This window comes from Archocentrus centrarchus, chromosome 24, assembly GCF_007364275.1.
Source record: "Archocentrus centrarchus isolate MPI-CPG fArcCen1 chromosome 24, fArcCen1, whole genome shotgun sequence".
In the NCBI taxonomy this organism is placed as follows: Eukaryota; Metazoa; Chordata; class Actinopteri; order Cichliformes; family Cichlidae; genus Archocentrus; species Archocentrus centrarchus.
The window spans coordinates 19,451,651-19,468,377 of NC_044369.1; the positions used below are offsets into that span (position 1 = coordinate 19,451,651).

The window sequence follows — 16,727 nt, forward strand, 5'->3', positions numbered from 1 at the left end:
AGGACAGAAAGCACTCCCATGTAGGGTAAGTGAAGGGGGCTGTGGTGTGTGACATCAGGCTCAGATGGATGCTGAATGTGAGGCAGTGGTGTGGTCCTCTGGGGCTTCAGTCAGTTCTCTTTATCATCTATCCACCTCTGCTCCTAATGTTCTGTTTATGCTTTCCAACCTCCTCGCCCCTCCTCTCCTTCCCCACCCTTCCAAGACGTCCAACTCCACTCTTTCTTCCCATCTTCTGCTCTGTATTTCACTCATCCATGGCTTCATCCAAGACCTCAATTATACACCAGAGTGCCTTTTTTCTCTTTTTATCTTCCATACACTAACCTGCTCCCTCCCATCGCCCACCACTGCTCTGCTCCGTGGGTGTGAGAAAAGTACACCTCACCCTAAATAAATCACTGCTCATTCAAGACATACTCCAAAAAATGTCGAGACAGAAGAGCAGAGGAGTGGAACTCCACCCTAAACCTTTCATGACAGAGCAAAGTGCCAAATGACTGACCACAGCACAAAATTGCTGCCACATCACCTGCAGCTGCACCAAGGTCTTACCACTAAGATCCTCTTTGTTCCTGCAGAGCCCCCAGCAAATAAGCCTCAACCTGACATGAGCTGTACATTGTGAAGTGTTGAGCAGATTGACTGCTCTCTTTTTGTTCTCTCATACCCTGTCACTGAAGCTGGAGGAAAAGGGGTTTTCACCTACTGTGGTAGCAAACAGGTTACAGATGCTTCAAAGGGAAGCATAATGGAAATGTCATCTTTCATTCAATTTTCATCTGTGCACGCAAGAAATCCTGACTTAAAGATTCTGATAATCAAAAGTCTTACTTGTCATCTGGGAAATGTGCTCTCACTGCTATCTCAGAGGGATTCCTTTCTTCCTAATTTTTGCACAGTTTGTGCCTATAAATCACAGTGCCGAGTCAAAACTAAATTGGTCCTAAGCATTCGCCTCTGCTGCACGTGCAGCCGGTCGTCTGAGTCATCCGACCCACAGAGAAGCAACAGACAAAGCTGAGAGCCGTTGCTACAAAATAACGCTGACACAGGTCTCGTGTATTAAAGTTTAATTTGTGAGAAACAAGATTAGATTCAAATGCAACGAGGGATGCTCACGCAGATTTCCCACAGTATCTCCAACATCAGCATTATTTTAAACAAAACAAAACTCACTCTGAGTCACCCTGCACATATGATGCACATAAACTGAGAGGAGAAGAGAGATGCTCTAAATGATTGATGACTAATGTGCTTGGATGTGTCATAGCTGCATGTGTTAAATTAGTGCATTTCACTCAATCAGCTTTTAATAACAGAATCATGATACACTGCATTAAAGGATTAAATGACCTAACTTGGCGCTTGAATAACACTGTTTACTCAGCACAGCTGTGCAATATGGCCATGTGTATGTGTGTGTGGCTATCTGGGAATCTGAGAAATTGACACAAACCTCAACTTGTAGGAAAGAGCGCCACCTAGGGAGATGAATAGTATTGCTCGCTGAGTCTCGGGTCAGCTCATTGGAGCGTGGCCTGTTTGTGGTGATCCAGCAGATGGCACTGTGGTATTTCATGCTGTGGAAGCGTGACCTTTGTTGGGACTTGTCAGGGGTTTTCCAGTTTCCCCATGAAAGTAGAAGAACAATGTGAGAAGGAGATCAAAGCAAATTTATGAAACAAAGAGTGAGTTTCCTATTTTTTGATTGCTTCTCATTACTCAGGTTTATGTACAGATTGTTTGCTTCTGAGATTTCATTGCGTGAGAAGACTCAGACACAGGAAAAAGTAGAATTAAAAAAAAATCAGGTGCATTTCTTCGGTTCCAACCTGTGTGCTTGTAGTATTTAATACAGAGTATTATCTACTTGTGATTTCCAGTTGCATATGAGGCTGTTTAACCTGCAGAGGAGTCTCAAAACTCAATGGTGACTGTAATTTCTAGAGCACTAACTGGCACTGAATTTACTGTGTGTCACTATGATAGGACACATTAACTTAAGAATATTCAACACACAAATAGGCAAAATAAAGTGTTAACAATAAAAATCAGTAGTTCCGTTTAAGTAAGGGTACCACTGAAACGTGCACTGTGGAAACCACCGGTTAGGGCAGTTTCCAACTAAAGTTGAACTGATGATCACTAACTGGAACTAAATGGAAAGGCTGAACCATGGTTTTATTCACAGACTTTCTATGAAAGCCATTTTAGGCCTCTGACCTCTTGAGGAATACACTGTCAAATGTTGGCATTCACTTTTTCCAATTCATTTCTGTTACTGGGCCCTAATGCACACAATTTATGTGTGTGCCTGAAAAAAGTATGACCGCTTACACAGGATAGAAACCATCAGAGAATTTTGCTGTGGTATTAACATCTCCAACCACAGTATCATACAGGAAGCTGAGTCACAGATTGGGCGATTCACTTCCTGTTTATTTTATCAAAACAGTTTTCTGCCCATAGTTATGACAAGTCAAGAAGGCAGTCTTGAAAATTGGGGAAAATATTGACTTGGAAACATTTTTCCAGATGCAGGAGTCTCGTACAAAAAAAAAATGTCAGTTATGTGACCATTTAATCATAGATGAAATGTAAAAAAAAAAAAAAAAAACTTTATATTTTGTTTAATCATCTTTGCATGACTGTGAAGGCATAATTTTACATCTTTGTTGTCTTTGCTTGGGCAATACACATCTGCGACACGGTGCACACAGTCACACACAGTGTGGTTGGCTGTCTTGTGTGTTTATTACTGATAAGAGACAACATCCTGTCCACATTAAATTCAAAGATGGAAACTTTTAATCTTCTTGCATGGCGTGGAAAGGAACAGCTTCATTGTGCTTTCACTGGTGTGGCTTCTTTTTAACAAATTCTTACACTTGTCGTTAGCACGGTCCCAGACAGAGGACCTTCTAGGAGCGCTGCGCTGCATGACTTACACTGCAGCAGTGCAATGAATCCCATTAGTGGCTGTAGAAGAGTTTAGCAGGGGGCTTACACTACTGAGCGTATTCTTTAGGATTGATTGAGGCCAACAAAGGTCACTTGCAAAGGTCAAGGTTAAAACTGATTGGAAATACTGCTGAGGTTTGTCTTTGCCAGGATACAGTGTCGACATTAGTAAATACCTGCTATACATCCACAATGCTATATGTGCATGATAGGACAATGAGCTAAAGACTGAGCATTGCATGCACAATAGCAGGAACATGTTGGCCTGCATTTGCATGACTGTGTCACTGCCTGTGTTGTGTGTTTGTGTTGGTTCAAAATTTTTAACAGTTATTGTGAGCAAAACAATAGGAATCCATGTACAACATATTTCAGCAGGTCCTGATCATTCTCACTGTGCAACTGTCATACACATGATGGACATAAATGTCATGATGCAATGTTACAAGACAGAAACAGTGCACACGGTAAAATACTGAAGAATCATTTGCAGTTTAGGCAGGCAAAGGCAACTGATTTTATATTTTAGTTTTCAGTGAAGGATTTAATTTAGGGTTAAACCTGGATAAGTTATGGAGTTGTTCTTCTAGGATGGCAGACAGGAAAATTGCAGTTATTAAGTACTTCGCTTTTTAAAGAAAATGCTTTTCTATTGTGAAAGTACCTGGAAAGTTAAAAGTATTTCTATATCTTAACAGGTGAATCACAAATACAAAAAAATACCACTGTGGCCCGTGAACTAAAATGAGTTTGGTGTAATTAATAATGACCCTGAATCACCTTCTGGTGAGCAGTGCCAACACTGGAGTTTGAATGCAGTGTTAATGCTGGAAAAATAAATAAATGTTTGTAACTAGTCTGGTAAGTTTGATGGCATCTCAAATAACAAAAAAGAACAAATGCATCAACCCCCCCAACTGCCATTTAATGAACAGACGCATAAACACTGTTCAGTACTGTTAAACAGTCAGTTAAGCACTGTGTGACAAAGTTTAGCTTGTAATTGCATAATTAGTTTAATTTATTTGATAAATGCTGTTGCCCTGCTGGCTTACCAGAGCTCCATTTGCTCACTGCAAAGGCCATTTAGATAACTGTACAAATCCCTGCACTTGCTTTACTGTCGTTGCCCGTGCAGACAGTAGAGTTTGTGATTGTTATCCTGTTAGCTCATTATCCTGTTAGCTGGAAGTTTTCATGCATGGCTTCCTGCATCCTGCAGGTGCATTTTGGTTACTTTTGCTGCTTTCAGAAAATAAAGCACATGAAAAATCATTTGCACGTAACAATCGGTTTCATGCAGCTCAGTATTTCAGCAGGTTCTGCAACACCCAGAAAACAAAAACTGTAAATTCTCCCCATGGTTAGAGGTCTTTTATCAACATTAATACATTTCTTTTACTCTGACACCTGCAACTACTCACAAAACTACCGTCATAAATTTGCCAGGTTAATTTTCCAGTCAGTGCGGCCTTCACCAAGGCAATTGCTTACATCTGGAGAGGGTCAGTGGGCCTGCACACAGTTAATATATACTGTATGGTTGAATGTGGAAAATTAGTTTAATAAAAACTGGAAAAAGTTCATGATTCATGGTACTAAATTGATCCAGCATGCTATATATGAAAATAGTAGAAGGTGATCAGAAAGGGAAGAAGCGAGTGGCTGCACGTTTGCTTAACGACTTCACTGTAATCTCTTAATGAACTTCCGTGTATAGTAATGGTTAAAAACAGGAAAGGGAAAGAGGATGAACAAAGAGCAGGAAAGGATGGAGGGAGGGAGGGAGGGAGGGAGGCAGTAATGGGTTAATAGAAAAACATGAAAAAATTTTTAAAGTGTGTGGAAGATATGAAAAGATGTTTTGGGTGTGATCAGAAAGAAGGGTGCCAAAGCATCTTCATGTGTCTGCATCTGATATTTTTGAATGAAACTCGCAGGTTCATTTACTGTCATGGTCCTGAATAGAAATCGGGGCCTCTGCAATAATAATTCCCACATAAACAGATAGATTACAATATAGAACACACACAAAGATGCACTTGTGTGCACTCATTTGTTTCCGTATGTGGAGATAAGTTTAGCAGCCTGGCATGAGGTCTGTCTGAAATCCAGGATCATCATTAGACAGAAACCAATCCGGTGTCATCCACTTGGCAGGTCAAAGGCCAGGTAAGTAGTTGCTTCACAGTAAGCAGTAAGCCTGAGCTAGCTGGTGAATGGAGAAAGTGAGGAGTGTGACTGATCTGCTATTGTGTGTAAACCTGCAGATCTTTATACAGTATCTGCAGTCTGGAAATAATGGCACAGTATTTCCTGTAACACAGCACCACAGATGCTTATAAAGTTTTTGCAATTGCACATGCAGTAAATGTGTAGTATCTTCTAATTCACTTCATATTATTTTAAAAACTAAGTAGCTGCTACACTTCACAGCATCAACAAGTGCCACTATACTGAGATTAGTTAAAGTAAACTTGATCTAAATGCTGCCTACCATGTTGTAAATGGACATGGATTATTCACGTGAGTCATGTCTCTGATTTTAAAATGCCAAACAGATTTTCAAGCTTTCAGACAAACGTGAAATTATTACAGGTTTTGAAACAGCTCTTCGCTGTTTTTTAACAATTATTTATAGTTATTGTAAAATTTAGTGTTTGAATATTTACACCCCCTGCTTTGTTTGACAGTTACTGGTTTGCTGGTTCAGTTTTAGGCAAAACTTGGCTGACTGCAAACATCACATTTCTGTTTTTTTCTGTGTGTTTTGTGTTTAGAGCATGCATCCGGATGGCACTTTAACCCTGATGTTTAAGTGTGCACTTGCTTCTGCGCATCCCCTGTGTGTCAGTGTGAACGTGTGTGACACTGCACATAGAGGGTAATCTGCGATAATCTGGTTTATGAGCTCGTCTGCAGTGACGCAGATATTCGCGTCGAGCTCCGCACTGATAGATTCTTCATGACAACTAACCCGAGAGACGATGGCCCAGACCCAAGATACTGACCGACAGCTTTCATCCTACATGTCAGAAACGTTCAAAGCAAACATCTATATTAGTATAAGATAACATATATTACAGAATACGCTGGTGGATTTTAAGTGCATTAAGAGACGAGATGATATGAGCAAAAACCGCATCTCTAGAGGGCGTACATGCAATACTTTGAAGTATTCAAAGTACCACCATGACAAGATGCATACATTTCTGCGTCTCAAACTGAACAGAGAAGAGTTGGGTCAGTGAGAGTAGGCTACCCCAAAGAAAGACAAGTGTAGGGTTCCTGCATCTCTGTAATAATGGGAGTGTGAAAGTTTTTTGGCATACGAAGTGCTTTTGTTTTACGGTATCTTCTTAAGACACGCCTCGATCGGCAAACTTGTAGCCACTAAAAGAAAACAATGGGAAGCTGGGGGAGGTATTAGTAGGTGTGGGTTGTCAATCAAACCGAGCCGCCCCCACGCTTCTCAGACGGGAAGCACTCTGATCACAACTTCTCAAGCAGCTGTGGAGTGGGACATCCGTGACATCGCGCAGTGTCAACAAGCTACAAAACGGCCAAAATGTAAAGCAAAACCTGCAGTCGCTCACCGCTTCGTGAAAGTAGGTGTGGATCGGAAACGTGCTACAGACTTAAAAAACGATGCGTAAAGTTTCGATTGCTCTGTATGGATGCGCAATAATCTGTGCGTAAAAAGTGAACCAAAGACAGAAGTAAAAATTCTCAGGCGGATTTCTCAGTTAAGATGGATGCGTCAGTGAGCCTCTGGGACGTCGCGAAAAGCTGACACGGAAAGGAACAACCGACACAGTTTATAGGCGCTTTCCGGAGTTTGGTGACGGAGCCGGATCGGAGCGCGTAGTCTGGCAGCGGACGCTTCACAAGCCTATGAATTGAGTTTATCTGGGGAAGCAGACTTTATGTAAGAAGTAGGGCAACACCGCCCAACTTGTTCTTTTCGTCATGCGTAAAGACGTTTTGTCGTCCATCATCGTGTTGTGACAGAGTTCAGCTCCGAAAGGTCAATTCCACAGAACGCTGCCTCCAGCTGATGCCGCAACTCCAGACGGGGTTAGTGGAAAGTTTTGCCATTTACATCCTCGTCTGCCTCCTATCAACATGAACGAGAGTGCTGAGTGTGCCGCGGCTGACAGCTACTCAGACGGGGAGAGCATCAACCTCAGCGTGCTCAACTGGAAGCAAGTGCAGCGGCTGGACACCATACTCACGGGCTCCATCCCCATTCACGGCCGATGGAGCTTCCCGACTCTAGAGGTGAAGCCACGGGATATCGTCAAGGTGGTCCGCAGCCGCATGAAGGAGAAGCGAATACATGTTCGGGAGGTGCGGCTAAACGGATCGGCAGCCAGCTATGTCCTGCACGAGGACAGCGGCCTGGGATGGAAAGATCTAGACTTAATATTCTGCGCTGAGCTGAAAGGAGAGATAGAGTTTCAGATAGTGAAAGATATAGTTCTGGACTCACTCCTAGACTTCTTGCCCGAGGGAGTGAATAAAGAAAAGATCACACCAGTGACCTTAAAGGTAGTGTATGAAACAATGTGACTCGGATACAGTAAACAAATTATGATTCCTGAAGCAGAACTGGCATTTGTTTTAAACTTTCAGGTGTTCAAAAAAAAAAAAAAAATGGTGCATATAATACAGAGCTTCAAAATAACACATGAAGCACAAGTATTTCAAATTTCTCATTACATACATTTTAGATTTGATAATGCACCCAAATTGCACTTAAATAAGTCTGAAAAAAACAAAAATCAAAGAAGTGCCCTGAACATGTCCATGCAGAACAGATATTAAGCCTCCAAATAGTAAAAAGGTTGGTTTCCAGTTCAAAGAGGATTCTGTCTAATCCAATTGGGGTCAGATCCACATTAATCAGTCAGACCTCAGTTACCTGGATACCAAGGACTACCCAGGCTACTAATGGCCCACCAACAGATGTCATCAGCAAAACATGATGACTAACAGGCCAAATTGAGATTTTATCTGGTGCATATTAATGTGAAGTTGTCTGGTTTTAAACATCTTTAATACAGTGCATCTCCATGTTTGACCCACAATGCAGTTATTCATCTGATAAGCAGGTCTCAATCACAGGAAGAAGAACTGTTTGTTAAACTGTTGCAAGAATTTCACTTTACAGCAGCAGTGAAAGGGGAGGGAGGAGGGATTGAGAGGTTGTGAGACTGTGTGAGGGCTTGAAAGAGGTGCTCAAGGTTTTAAATCATTTTGAGCTGGTATAGACAGTTAGTTACTCATGCAGCAGTGCCTTTCATACGCTCTCCATGACACACAAATAAAAAAGGTAGAATTATTTTGTGCATATAGATTTTCAGTATAGATATAAAGGGGTATAAAGGTGCTCACTCTCTCTTTTCCAACAGTGTCTTTAGTTTTCACTGATGGTTCAGTGTCCTGATTGAAACCTTCAAAATGTGAGATGTACTTGAAGATCGAGATTCCCATTGTGGGATGACCCTTCATGTTTTACTTTGTGTTTGTTTGTAGGAGGCATATGTGCAGAAGATGGTGAAGGTGTGTAACGACTCAGATCGTTGGAGTCTCATCTCGCTTTCCAACAACCGCGGCAAGAACGTGGAGCTCAAGTTTGTGGACTCTCTCCGTCGGCAGTTTGAATTCAGCGTGGACTCTTTCCAGATTCGCCTGGACTCACTCCTCCTCTTCTACGAGTGCTCAGAGCACCCGATGGCTGCCACTTTCCACCCCACAATCCTTGGGGAGAGCGTCTATGGTGACTTCCCCACCGCACTCGATCACCTGCGCAAGCGCCTCATCTGCACAAGGAGCCCTGAGGAGATACGAGGCGGGGGCTTGCTGAAGTACTGCCACCTGTTGGTTCGGGGTTTCCGTGCAGCTTCCGAAGCCGAGATGAAACTGCTGCAGCGTTACATGTGCTCGCGCTTCTTCATAGACTTTCCTGATGTAAGTGAGCAGAGGAGAAAGCTAGAGTCCTATCTGCAGAACCACTTTGTAGACCTGGAGGACAGGAAGTATGACTACCTGGCCACGCTGTACAGTGTGGTGCAGGAGAGCACTGTATGCCTGATGGGTCATGAGAGGCGTCAGACTCTCAGCCTCATCTCTTCACTGGCCCTTCGGGTTCTGGTCGAGCAGAATGCCATCCCCAATGCTGCCAATGTCACCTGCTTCTACCAGCCAGCTCCGTATGTCTCTGATGGCAACTTCAGCAATTATTACATAGCACAGGTTCAGCCTGTCTACTCATGCCCACCCTCTCCTCCTCAGCAGTACCTTCCTCCTTTGCAGCATCCCATGTATGCCACTTGGTTGCCCTGTAACTAAACCTTTTGTATATCCATGCACTGTTGTGTAACTGCTGGGACTCACACCCCCTATAAAAGGGAGGAATGATGATCTTTTTATCTCACTCCTTGAGATCGGAGGTTCATGGAAAGGAAAAATGGAAAACAGGAGACAAGATTAGGCAGCAAAGAAGTGAATCAAGGAAGGGCAAGAAAATGAAGACAAGGAACCAGGACCAAAGCAGTTGGTTAAAGAAAAGTTTTTTTCCTGGGTTAGGATGCTACACATAAGATGAGCACACAGGGAGAGATGCCAGTAAGTGGGGCTGGCCTGCCAGTTCGAGGGTTTGATAGCTCAAACCATTGCTGAGGCTCGGAGTCTGATGTGCTGTAAGTTCTGGCATGTAAGCACAGCTTCACATTATAAACCAAAAACACAGGATCACAAAGAGCAGCAAAGGACACTGAAGATGGTTTGATTCACATATTTACCCTCTGCACTGTGTCTGTGCGTGATGGGAACTTTGTTTTCACAGACAATGCAAAAAGAGGAACTGAATACTGTTTACAAACCCAAAGATCTGCTTTGTTACTCAAGTTACTCGAGTTTTTTCTGAACTCTGACAAAAAAAAACAACAAAAAAACCAACAAAAAACACACACACAACAAAACAATGCATGCTTTATTTCTGTACAGGAATACATTTTTTAAGTGCCTAGTTAAAGCCTAAAGGGAAGAGTTATTTTTGTGATTCTTTATCATAGAGTACTATTGAGTTCTCTCATGACATTTTCAAGATGATAATGAATGTACTGATAGAAAATTTACAGATGCTGACTAAGGTCTCTAACACTGAGGGAGGTATTTTACCAACTGATGTATTTTTTTTAACAGTGTTTGGTTGAAGATTATGTTCTTATCAGCAGTCCTACTGGACAAGTACACATCCTGATTACCAAAGAGGAAGTAACAACATAATCTCATCATCTGTAGAAGGGGGGGGGGGGGGTTAAAATGCTTATAAAAATAGATGGTTATTTCGAGAGGAGAGGGGGTTGCAAAATAAGGTGGGTGAGTGTATAGCAACCTATTTATTTAAAAAGCACCTTTTGCTATTTTTTGTACACTTTGCCAGATGCAAACTAAAATGCAAATTAAAAGAACAAATTTAAATATATACCGCTCGAGCTTACTTAAAGGGACCCTGTGGAGTTTCTTTCTTTGTTTACACTATTTCCCTGAGGTCTAAAAAGTACATTCAACACTGTTGGTCAGTAAAACAGTATGAAATGAACTGCAGCAATCTCACCAGGGTGTAATCAGAACAAACAGATAAGTCCCAGCACTTTGACTCAGACCGGGCCACTGCAATGGGATCACACTCTACCCATCTTTGCGGTCCCCCGAGTATGCATATTAGCCATGCCACTCCCTTAAAACACTAAAGTTTGCAGTGAGCGAAAGGGAATCAAGGAAGGTTAAGCAATTGGAAATGCACTTTCAAAAATTGGCTATCCAAACATGCCCACCTTTCTGCAATGAATCCTAAAACAAATGTGAGAGGGAGAAAGTAGACAGCAAACTGTAGGGCCAAATAAAAGTCAGCTCCAAGAAGAGTAATGATCGACTGACTGCCTAAAAACACAGGAAATGAACACTGTTAATGATAAGTGGAGGTTAACAAAAATAACCAAACTTTTCCATTTAGACAACTTATTAGCATTACAAGAAACAGCAGGGACAAAATATCAGATTAACTGTCACAGTCTTATCTGTTAAAAAGTTAATATAGTTACCTGAGACACATGACATCACTCACATAATTAGGAATTATTCACATTCCACTATAACACTGAAACGATAACTAGCTAGCTAGGAAACTACATCATCATTCATAGAAGTGCCAGCCAAATGAATTCAAGCAAAGGCTGCAGAGACAGTTTAATTGTTATCAACAGAACTTTTAAAAAGCTAGTTTGTGCACTACTTTTATCAAGGGGATTTTAACTGGTTCATGGAATCCAGAGTACTGTAGCCTTATGCTAATTATCGTCATCTCATCATCATCATCATCCTCATCATCTGTGCCAAGAATGCAGCCCATTGTTAGCTGACTCTCTATGCTTTCCTGTTTTCCTCTTCTTTTTTCCCTCACCCTTTGTAGGGTCTTTACCTTACAATATAAATGCCCCCTGAGGTGATGAATTGGCACTATATAAAAAAAAAAAAAAAAACACTGAACTGAATTTAATTGGTTTCTGCTTGCTGCAGGTTTTCTATTCCCTTTACTCCCAGGTTGTCTTCTTCTCACAGCACCTACTAATCATCTGCTGCAGCCCGCGGGTCCTCAACCCTAAAACACTAAGATCAGATGATTTTCTCACTCACGTGTTCTAGGGTTAATCTGATGAATTTAGCACCTGTGTTTTGTCTTTTGGATTTCTCCACAAGTGCCTTGCCTTTTTCTCCTATCCATATTGGCTCTCTGACTTTTTTCCTGATGTGCTGTTGAAAGACCAGCCTACAGGAAAAGTGTCCAGTCTGCCAGATGACCAGTCCATCCCCGGACCTCATGCATAGCATCACATGTGCATGTGCATCCTCAAACACACGATACGACCAAAAACCTTGCTCTATTGAGCGCCTAAAATCAAAAACTCTACAGGGTACCTTTTAGTCATAAATGCATAAATGCAACAGAAAGTTTTAAAACATGGGCAATCAGTTTTCCAAAATTTACACTGGAAAGTTATAATACATAGAAGACATTTTTTAAGTCTTTTTTTTTAATCAAATGCATTAAGATTTAAACATATTTTGTGTGCAGTTTGAATGCATTTTGTCACAATGTATCTGCTTGAAAAGAAAAAATGTTACTATGTGTAAGAGAAAAAAAGAAGAACTGTGTTACAAACTCTGAGTTTGTCAGAGGAGTGAAAGTTAGATTGTGCATGCAAGCATGTTGCAATAGAGCACAGGCCCAGCAAGCAGAGGAGAACACAGATGACAGCTGTTGAAATTGGTCTGAAAATAATTACACAGATATTTGAATGGCATTAAAGCCTGTCGCCTGAGATTTAAAGTAGACTCTTTCAGTGATCATGAAGTGACAGGAGTATATTTTCAGTTCTTAACATGCACTTCACTCAGAATATTCTCTCTCAAACAAGTCAGATCCTCTATTTTTCTATCAATCTCTATTTTTGTACAGTTTCTATTCGACCAAATTAGCAGACAAAGCTGCGTCACTGAATTTAATGGTGTATTTTGTGTTGTAATTTTGGCTGATGAACAGAACATTGGTGGAGTGGGTGAGATATACACACATGTTCATTGTACGTGTGCTCTGAGCTGTTTCATGTGGATTTCTGTTGCTGTAAAGAGATTGTTTTGTTGTTTTTTTCAGTGTTTTCAACAGCAACCCTGTTTGAACCTGAAAATAAATATCTTATGATTGTGTTAAAGTTCAGTAGACAAGAGATGTTTTTTTTCTTATCACACACACTACCAGCCACAGTAGCACTTTGCATGATAGTTTTTAGAAGTTTCCCCTTCTTAAACTTCAGTTTAGCCAAGGTAAGTGGCTCTGGCATTTAGATTTGGTGCCCGGCTTTGACATTAAGAGGAAAAGTCCTCATTAGGTCAATACTCTGAAGTGCCCGTACAATCCCAACATGCACGACTCTTGCTGCCAGCAAGTGACAGCTGAACGTGAAGGATTTCCCCTCCGTGAGACGTCACAGATGAACGTCAATGACCGTCATCACACTGTTTGCCAACCTCATTAGCTTTAAGTAAATCTGAAACAGCAAGCAGATATCATGAATTCACACAAACCTTACTACCAGCAGAGCCCTGGTCTCCAGGGACACATGGCAACTTGGTGAGTGGATTGGATCCAGGTCTGCATCACTCTAATGCCCGCAAGCCTCAGCCTCCAGATGTCACTTTCCCTGCTAACACTGGAAAAAAAATACTCAGTCTGTCTTTCATGATCTCTTTCATCTCTTTTTCTCCTTTCTTCTGTCTGTCTCCTTGACACTCTGCTTATGTTTCCTCCTCTCCTCCTCTTTATCTTTGCTTTTGCCTTTATTTCAACTTTTGAAAATATTTTCTTGTGTTTAACTCTAGTGACATTTCTATTTTGTTTCATTTGAGAATACAGCTTTATATCATCTAGGTTTTAAATAACATTATTTTTATTATCTCGTGTTCACTCATTTCCCTTCCTCTCTGCCTCAGTCAGTTTCTTAGGGAATTTAAGCAGCTATGGATGGGCTGTGGAAAGGAGAACAGGGCCAGTTTTATCCCCCGTTAAGAGGACGAGAGTGAACACTAAATATAGGCCCCCCTCTCAGCCACTGTAAGGATATTAGCCCATCTGCCAAAAGCTGATTAGCCTCCCTCCATAACCGTTTACTCAGGGCTCTGGTGTGGCTATTGTGGAGAGATTTACTGGCTATTGCACTGCAGCTCATACCTGTCCCATCCCGTCTTTTAGGTCACTCTCGCTTGAATAGGAAAAAAAAAAGAGTCCACTTCCTTATCAGGGAGCTTAAGGAAAACAAGGGATTGAGGTCTTCAGTGTGTTGCACAACAAGGAAAACAACTAACCTAATAGTACAGTAAGCTTAGGAAGTGTGTTACTATGGTGCTATAACAGAGCGTCTTGACTGGTGGACTGAGCAAAGGAAGCATGTCAGTTTTTTTGAAGAAAGTCACAGACAGACTTACAGTAAACACTACAAACACTTAATATTTCTGAAACTATCAGACAATATGTCATTCAGACCTTAAATGACTGCTGCTGGTCCCATGTCAGATACAAACTAAAGTCCCTTTTACAAATGCCACCACCTCCAGCCACTTAAGGTGAAGTTTGTTGCTCTGTCTAAACCAGAAGCACCACAAACCGTGTCCATGAACACAAATGAATAAATTACATTTAGTAACTATTTAACAAATAATAATTTATAACCATTTCACAAACTGCTGTCAGGCTGTATGTGCAGAATACTTGTTCTTGAATGCAATTTAATAGACAAATGTCATGACGTTTTCACACTGCTGTCAGAATGTGTTGTTTCCTCACAGAAAATAAGAAGTCCCATCCTACAGCTGCTTAGCAAAGCTTTTAATGAAGGCTGGGAAAAGGAGAAAGCATTAAACTAGCCGTCTCTGAGCATACTGAAGCCACTTAACAGCCCCTTAAAAACTTACAGAGACAGAGTGCAAGCCGTCATACATATATGTCAAATTACTATTTTAGCACCCCTTTCATAGCAGCTGTGTTAGCAAACTGCTACAAAAATGTCAACTTCAGCTTACAGACTTAAAAAAAAAACACTGTCAGCTGACTCACTGTTAATATTAATGAGTAGATATTTCAAAAAACAAACACAGACACATTCTATCTCACAGAAATACAGCAGCCTGAAACTGGCATATGGATGTTTGACTCACCTGTGACAACCCGTGCGTGTTTAGAGGGGAACTATTAATCTTACAGTGTCCACACATTGGATGGATAGGAAAGTGCAACTGTACTCCACTATTTTTTTGGATGCAAGTATTGAAGTTTCTGCTCCATGTAATTTATTTTAAAGATTATATTATTTAGTATTTTGCAGATAAATTGCATTATTACACTTCAAACTACCCAGGAGTATAAAAGTAATTAAAGTAATCAAAAGCTGCAACATTAAAGGCATATATACACATCAAGGAATTAATCATTAAGTCCAACTATGTCATGCATGTGATTTTGAAAGTGCCATAATGGCATAATGAGTATGTTTGCTAAAGGTGCTTTAAATATATTTTGATGCATGCTATTAATCTACTCAAGAAGGATTATAACTCTTACTTAAGTAAAAAGTCGTTTTGCATTTTCTTACTAGCAGTCAGAGTTGTTTCCTCTCTGCTCTGGGCGGTCTGTCTCTAAACAAATGAAAAAATACAGTGTGGTTTTTGTTTTTCCTGAATAGACCCAGTTTCTCAAATTCCACTCTTCATGCCATGTTAAGCTATCATATTAGATTTCACATAGAGATATTAGAACGGACACATTTTTTTTCTCCCTAACACTGAGTAAAAAAGTGAAAACAATGAATTTTCACAATGTCAAACTGTCCCTTTAAGAAGCTGTAATCCACCGTGACCTTATTAGTTCAAGATGCATGAGAAGGAGAGAGCAGCGGGAATCCCACATCTGTTCAAAAACTCAAAGCTATGAGCTGCCTTCAAAGATAAGACTTATGTTTAAAAAAACACCACATCTACGACTTAAAGAAGACCCATCAAAGAAACATGAAGAGAAAAAAATATTTTGGTCTATGGGTTCAGACAAGTGCTGACAGATTCGTTTACTACAGAGTTAATTATTTCTCAGCATCTAGGTAGATATAAGATGTTTGACCATGCTGTTCTGTTTAAGCTCTCCAGGCCTTAACTCATATAATGCTTATAGCTTAGAGTGAGCCACATTGCAGTGAAGGTCATGTTGAAGACAACTAAACTTAAAACTCCAGTGAACCTCTTCAAAAGATACGACTTTCTTTTTTTTAACGGACACACTAAATGTTTCAAAACAGTATGAAAATCAAGTGGGCTACAATGCCAATGTGCACCACAGCTGAGTCGAAATGAAGTCATTTTCTGCAGTTTTCTGGTTTAAAGAGAATTATCTGTTATTTAACTGAATGAATTGGCTTAGAATGCTTTTAATTTGGCCCTGGGGTGTTTTAATGAACAGATCTCTCCCCACTGTTATGCTCTCAGCCTCTTATGTGAGTATTTTCACAGGCAAAGGTCAGACTGAGCCAAATCACTGTTGCCATCTTTAATTAATTTAGGCTTCACAAAAACAGGAAATGAGTAACACCAAAAGGTCACTTAGCAGCTTCTAAAACACTGGTATTGTGGGTGCATTGCTGACAGGAGGCTTTCATTTGATGAGAAGCCGTACATGAAGGCAACTTTATTTAGTTGAGCTGTTATTTAGAGGCAACACAGGTGCAGATATGACAGATATAAACAAGCAGCAATTAAAACAAATATGCAGTACAGCGATTTTGTTCAAATATACAAAACTTAAGAAAGGACCTGCATGTAAACGTTGAAGCTTTTCAAACCACAGAGTGACATGAAAAACAAATGAAGATGTGTGTCTAGGCATTCAAAGACAGACACAGACAGACACACGCACACACAGGTCCAGCAGGGTCACGCTGGAGACAAACCAGTTGGCGCTGCAACACGACCGAGAGTCCATCCAGCTCAGCCCAGCTGGGGTCAGAGGTCACCGAGTAAATCAAACAACAGCAAGACGAGACTGTGAGAAACAGTGATTTGTGTGTCTGTGCTCATGCGAAAGAGAACAAGAGAGATAAAGCAGGATGAAGAAGAAAAGAGTGCGTACAGACGTGCATGACTGCGTTAGTGTGTTC

The 16,727-nt window shown here is 40.9% G+C and overlaps 1 protein-coding gene across 2 annotated transcripts; it reads left to right on the plus strand.

Annotated features, from left to right (window-relative positions):
• The first annotated feature begins 6,421 nt into the window (after positions 1-6,421).
• On the plus strand, positions 6,422-12,748 carry LOC115774048 (terminal nucleotidyltransferase 5A-like). 2 transcript variants are annotated; one of them, XM_030721088.1, is made up of 3 exons: positions 6,422-7,515; positions 8,503-9,278; positions 9,461-12,748. In XM_030721088.1, the coding sequence occupies exons 1-3, from the start codon at positions 7,090-7,092 to the stop codon at positions 9,567-9,569; spliced, it is 1,311 nt and encodes a 436-aa protein (XP_030576948.1). In that variant the 5' UTR covers positions 6,422-7,089; the 3' UTR covers positions 9,570-12,748. The 2 variants fall into 2 exon arrangements, with proteins under 2 accessions (XP_030576948.1, XP_030576949.1); XM_030721089.1 differs by having other exon boundaries at positions 8,503-12,748.
• Positions 12,749-16,727: the final 3,979 nt, after the last annotated feature.

Coding starts and splice junctions, on each gene's coding strand:
- LOC115774048 (XM_030721088.1), top strand. CDS start 7,090: ATGAACGAGAGTGCTGAGTGTGCCGCGGCTGACAGCTACTCAGACGGG. Junction 7,516..8,502: donor TCACACCAGTGACCTTAAAG/GTAGTGTATGAA, acceptor GTTTGTTTGTAG/GAGGCATATGTGCAGAAGAT. Junction 9,279..9,460: donor CAGCAGTACCTTCCTCCTTT/GCAGCATCCCAT, acceptor AGACAAGATTAG/GCAGCAAAGAAGTGAATCAA.